Source organism: Helobdella robusta (assembly GCF_000326865.2).
Source record: "Helobdella robusta unplaced genomic scaffold HELROscaffold_4, whole genome shotgun sequence".
Taxonomy (NCBI): Eukaryota; Metazoa; Annelida; class Clitellata; order Rhynchobdellida; family Glossiphoniidae; genus Helobdella; species Helobdella robusta.
Genome location: NW_008704902.1, coordinates 7,960,602 through 7,966,601, shown reverse-complemented (window position 1 = coordinate 7,966,601; position 6,000 = coordinate 7,960,602). Strand labels below are relative to the sequence as shown.

Below are 6,000 nucleotides of genomic sequence, written 5' to 3'. Positions count from 1 at the left end.
TACATTAAATTGAGTTGTGTTATCATAAACCTTATTCGGCAGGCTACTGACGAGTCTCGTGAGAGACGAACCGTACGTCTGGCCTAACGCGGGTGTATATATATATATATATATATATATATATATATATGCTCGATTAAATATAACACCCCATTTTGTAGTTTTTAATCGAACATGTCTTTTTTAAAACCTCGTACCAAATTATATATATATATATATATATAGTAAATAATATTATATAATTATTTGATATCAATATAAAAAATATATATATTATATATTTATTTTTTAAATTGAAAAATTGTATTTATTTGAAATATGTGTCATAATGAGGCTAACAGTGCCATCTTTAGATCCTTAAATTATGTAAAGTATAAAATGACAGAATAATTTAAAATAATATTAAATTAGGAAGTATACGATAAATGAAAAAAAGATAAAGAACTATGAGTAAACTTAAAATAAAATGAAGCATATTTAAGAAATGTGTATCGCATATGTATGAAATTTAGATCGGTTTTTACAAACTATTTAATGACATGCCAGCCAGATGTGAAGATTTTATTAAAGTCACTGGCTTCAATGTTTCCCTTACATTATGTAACCATTTTAAATAAAAAATTGTGTTGGCCATTGGCTGCAGTGCTCTGACTAAAAATTTTTAAACTATCAAAAATTTTATTATCAAAGCATCTGGTACTGCAGATATCCAAACGTTACTACAACTTTGCCGTGAAATCTCGATTAATTGGTCAATGCCGACTGAAGGAACTATAGTATGATAGTCTCGCTATACAAAGGCAAAGGTGATCCATTGAACTGTTCATCATATCGGGGTATACGTCTGTTAGAACACTTCCTGTAAATTGTCGAGAAAATCATTGAGAGAAGATTAACGTCGTGCATCACAATCGGAAATTATCAATTTGGTTTCCTAGCGGGGAAATCAACAATTGATGCAATTCACATCTTTCGGCAACTGCAAGAGAAGTTCCTCGCAAAGCATCAACATCTATCACACATTTTGTAGACCTTGAAAAAGCATTTGATCGAGTTCCCCGTGAAGCAATCAGGTGGAGTCTACGTCGACAACTCATTCCAGAATATCTTGACTTGTGACTTGTGATGGAAATGTATACGAATACTAAGACTCGTTAGCAAAACGATTGGAAACACAGATGCATTTGACATCGTCGTTGGAGTTCACCAAGGCTCGATTCTCAGTCCACTGTTATTTATAACTGTGATGGAAGAAATCACAAAACCGATATGCACTGGTGACATTTAGAATCTAATATATGCTGAGCAGAATGCAGCACAGATGTTTGATGATTGGAACACCAGACTCGCCGATCATGGATTCAAAGTCAACATCAGCAAAACCAAAGCAATGAACACTAGTGAACCCATTCAATCCACAGCTACTGGACGATGGCCCTGTTCAGTTTGTAAAGCTTGTGTAGGTAACAATTCAATCAAGTGTCAGCAGTGTAACCAGTGGTGTTACAAACGTTGTTCAAAAATAATTGGTACTTTATCTAAAGTGTCCAATTTTGTTTGTCCTGCTTGCATTAATCTACAACAACAAATTCGAAATAGCAATGTTTTTGAAGCCATTAAGGTATAGAAAGTTACATCGTTTCAATATCTAGGAGATGTTCTGGATTGTACTGGAACAGCTGAAGCTGCCGTTTGAGCACGTATACGTGCAGCCTGGAATAAATGGCATCTCCTTGCCTCTATATTGATGCGGCGTGACATCCAACTACCAATACGATAAGACTTTATAAATATGTGATACGTCCAGTTTTGTTATATGGTGCAGAAACATGGCCAATGACAACCAAACTGGAACAACAACAACAACTGGAACCGACATGAAAATGCTCCGATGGATGCAACGAATTAGTCTGAAGGACCACATCAAATCTACCGAAATCCTGCGTCGTGCTGGTTTAGATGATATAAAGGACGAATGCCGGCAACACCGTCTGAGGTGGTTTGGTCATGTCAAACGAAGTGGAAACAGTGCCATAACTTCTCTTGCAGATGTTGAAGTACCTGGCAAACGTCCCAAAGGCCGTCCAAAGAAGTCCTGGTCGCAAACAATCGAGCAAGACATGAAAGCTCTAAATTTAAATGAAATGGATACAACTGATCGTTTAATTTGGCGCAAAAAGTTGATGGCAAAGAAAACAACTTCCTATCTCGGGGAACCGCGTTTCTGGAGGCAAAACGAAGATTGATTGATTGATATCAAAAATTTTAATAAATCGTGTTATTAAACAGAGCATTATAAAATCCGTCACCTTTGTCTGCCGTCGTCATTGCAACTGCATCAACCAGTCAATACATCAGCTCTCGTCAATAAAGGCTTCTCACATTGCTCACCATCAATATGAATCAGTTTGCCACTCATCATCCGTCAACAATCATCAATAGAAATGTTTAAAAAGCGATTTAAGCAGCATCTGTTTGATCAGGCTTTTGACGGCCGTGCTGACACTTGTTTATTCGTGCGCCTCTGACGCTATGCTTAGGGCGCTCATAAATGACATTATTATTTGACATTATTATTATATCTTTGAATTGAAAATGTTGCCGTCTGTGAACGTGTACTTGAAATACTATCACATTTCGAACTGTAACTTTGAGAAAATTAAAATTGCCTAACTCAACAGCTTTTATTACAGTTTGTGATGCCATTAAAGATCCACTGTTTCATATCAAAATTATGTTTTTTGTTTCTGTAGCAAAAAAGTTATCACCAGTACTCAAAACGATTCAGAATGGCTGCAATGCTCTGACTAAAATTTTTAAACTATGAAAAATTTTAATGAATCGTGTTATTAAACAGAGCATTATAAAAAATGCTATGACATTTGTCAAGTTATTAAAATTGACAGACTGAAAAAGACTGACTTTGTTGAATATAATGTTAGATCTGCAGAATAAATTGAACTAACAAAGTTTAAAAACTTAAAAACAGCATTTGGTAGCAAGATCTTTTTTGTTTGACATGCAGAAATTGGATAAAAAGTCCTATCAACAAACTCATTAAAAAACGGTAGATAATTACAACTTTTCAAGACTTTTGAAGTTTAAAAAATCTTTGCATAGAAAAGCGGATGTAATTTTAACGGAATATGATGACTTTGTTAATGAAGTTATACAACAAAGTCTATATATAATTTTTTTACTCAAATCAAGTATTATTATTATTTATTTAATTTTCATGGGTATTAACAAAAAATAATCATAGCTTATGTGAATATGAGTCAATCTATGCATTACACACATTGCATGTGGTAGGCAAGTATCGTTCTGCACTCGAACCTAGTCAGTGCAATAGCAGGAACAGACGCCTGAACCACTACCACCTAGAGGTGAACCTACAAAAAGAATTATTGTACGGTAGAATGGGTAACAATGAAAACTTTTCTGAACTGTAGAAAATTAATAGTCAAATAAATTTTGGTTTTCTTGGTCTTTTTCCTACCAATTCACAAATTAAAGTCTGGGAAATGAGTGAAAATTCAGTTACATTCAGCTTTTGGGAAGTATTCAAAAATGATCCACCGCTTGATCAAGAGCAGAAGCAAAAAACTTGTAAGCCAAAAAAATACAGAAGTAAAAAAAGCTAGCTGAAAAAACAAAAAAGTGACACTGTTATGACTTACCGCAACGGAAAAACTGCAGAGATTCACTCTTTGGGAAAGGAGTTGGACAAAAATTACAACTTCTGAAAAGATTGTTTAAATAAAAAACTTTTGTTTTTATGCTCTCAAATGACTTTTCTCAATATGAAATTAGTAGGCAAATAACGAATGATAATTATAAGATTTTAATTTTTTATCGAAAAATTAAATTAAATTGTTTTTCATAAAAGCACGTAGACAGTGGCAAAATTTAAACATTCAAATATTTTATTTTTTATCGTTTAAGGTGAATCTTATTTTGCAAACCGTTAAATCATCTTATGTAGCTCCGTTTTCGACTTTATCTACATTAATAAAAGTATGAAGTTTTTGAAATTATGATTTATAAAAATATAAATAGTACATTTGCTAATTATTAACATTTTGAAGGAAGGTTCTTTACAGGCGCAAAGTAATTTAAAGTTTTTGAAAACTATGCAAAATTTATGCCAAGATTTGGCTAATCTTAATCCAAGTAAAATTCCTGAAATTTTGCCAAAAATTCTCAAAAAAGTGAGAATGATATGGGTACATTCTGTTTTTTATAATGGTAAAGAAAGAATAACAAGTCTTTTAAGAAAAGTTTGTAAAAACTCAATTATTTGTGTATATTTAATATTTAATATAAATTATGGTTTTTTTACGATACGATATATTTTATTTGCTTCAAAACAAAGTTAAGAAGATTATTATTTACCTAATAAGTCAATTCTTAATCATTATATTTTTTAAACTGATTTTAAACTACATTCTTTTTTTATATAATTCATTTTCATAATTTTCATCGTTTATACTCTGGTCAAAAGACGGCCAAAAATGGTGTTGGAATTTTTGTCAAAGAACCGCTAGCCCAAGAAGTACTGGGTATTAAAAAGATTAATTCACGTCTCATGTGGATCAAGCTTCGCCTAGAAAAGAAAACAATGATTATTTTTCTGCGTACGCAGCACAGACAGGCAAATCAGAAGAGATGAAAAATGACTTCTGGGCTGCGTTCTCTGACACCATCTCAACAATACCAAAATCTGAAACAATCCTCATTGGAGGCGATCTCAATAGCCACGTTGGAGTGAAAACAGATGGTTTTGACAACGTACATGGCGGTTTTGGCTATGGAGAACGGAATGAAGATGGCAACCGCATCCTTGAGTTTGCTGAAAGTCACGGGTTTTGTTTACTGAAGACATACTTTAGAAAGAGGTTGGAACATCTCATAACATACAAAAGTGGACCATCAGACACTCAAATTGATTTCTTCGATGTCAAGCAACAACACCGAAGGCTATTCAAAAATGTCAAAGTTATACCTGGCGAATCACGTATCGCCCAACATAGACTCCTTGTGGCAGACCTGGTTAGTTTAAACATATGTCTCGGAGAATCAAAACGTGGAAGCTAAAAAGCAATATTCATCGAGAAAAATTTCAACAGATTGTCGCCACACAGCCAATAGAGATTGGAGTACATACAAAACCGTTTTGATGAACGCTGCAAATACAGTTTGAGGGAAAACTGGTACAAAACGTCAGCATGAACGGGACACTTGGTGGTGGAATGACAGTGTACAAAATGCAATAGCTGAAAAGAAAGCTGCATACAAGCAATGGCAAAAATCAAAGTCTATTGATGACTACAAAGTTTTCCGTGAGAAGAACATATATGCAAGACGTCAAGTCGCACTGGCTCGGACAGATCAGTGCAGAGAGTGACTCACTAAAAGCAAAGGTGAACAAATGAAATCTCTCTATCGTATAGCAAAACAAGCAAAGCGTACAAAAAAAGACGGTGTCTTATTTATCAAAAACGACAAAAATGAGATGGTTCTTGAACGAGTGAGAAAAAGATACAGAGGTAAAAATATTTTAACCGTCTGTTAAATGAAACCAATCCCATCAATGTCAACTTTGACGTTCCACCCATCGAAGGTCCGATTTTAGCCATCATTGTAGACAGCAGGGCCCTTTGGACTCAAAAATGACATTATCAAAGCATATGGTACTGCAGGTATCCAATCGTTACTACAACTTTGCCGTAAAATCTGGAGAAATTGCTCAATGCCGACTGAATGGACCTATAGCATGGCAGTTCCGCTATACAAAGGCAAGGTGATCCATTGAATTGTTCATCATATCAGGTTATACGACTGTTAGAACGCTCCGTCTGCGGTGGTTTGGTCATGTCAAACAAAGTGGAAACAGTGCCATAACTTCTCTTGCAGATGTTGAAGTATCTGGCACACGTCCTAAAGGCCGTCCAAAGAAGTCCTTTTTGCATGCAATCGAGCAAAACATGAAAGCTCTAA

At 34.5% G+C, this 6,000-nt stretch overlaps 1 protein-coding gene across 1 annotated transcript in view; it reads left to right on the top strand.

Annotated features, from left to right (window-relative positions):
* The window catches only part of HELRODRAFT_66740 (hypothetical protein), a gene marked incomplete at both ends in the record, with an annotated part of 64,243 nt that overhangs the window by 26,532 nt on the left and 31,711 nt on the right, over positions 1-6,000 (top strand). Inside the window, one exon of the mRNA XM_009024217.1 lies at positions 4,089-4,280. Coding sequence (XP_009022465.1) covers positions 4,089-4,280 — 192 coding nt within the window. The remainder of the gene's footprint in view (positions 1-4,088; positions 4,281-6,000) is intronic.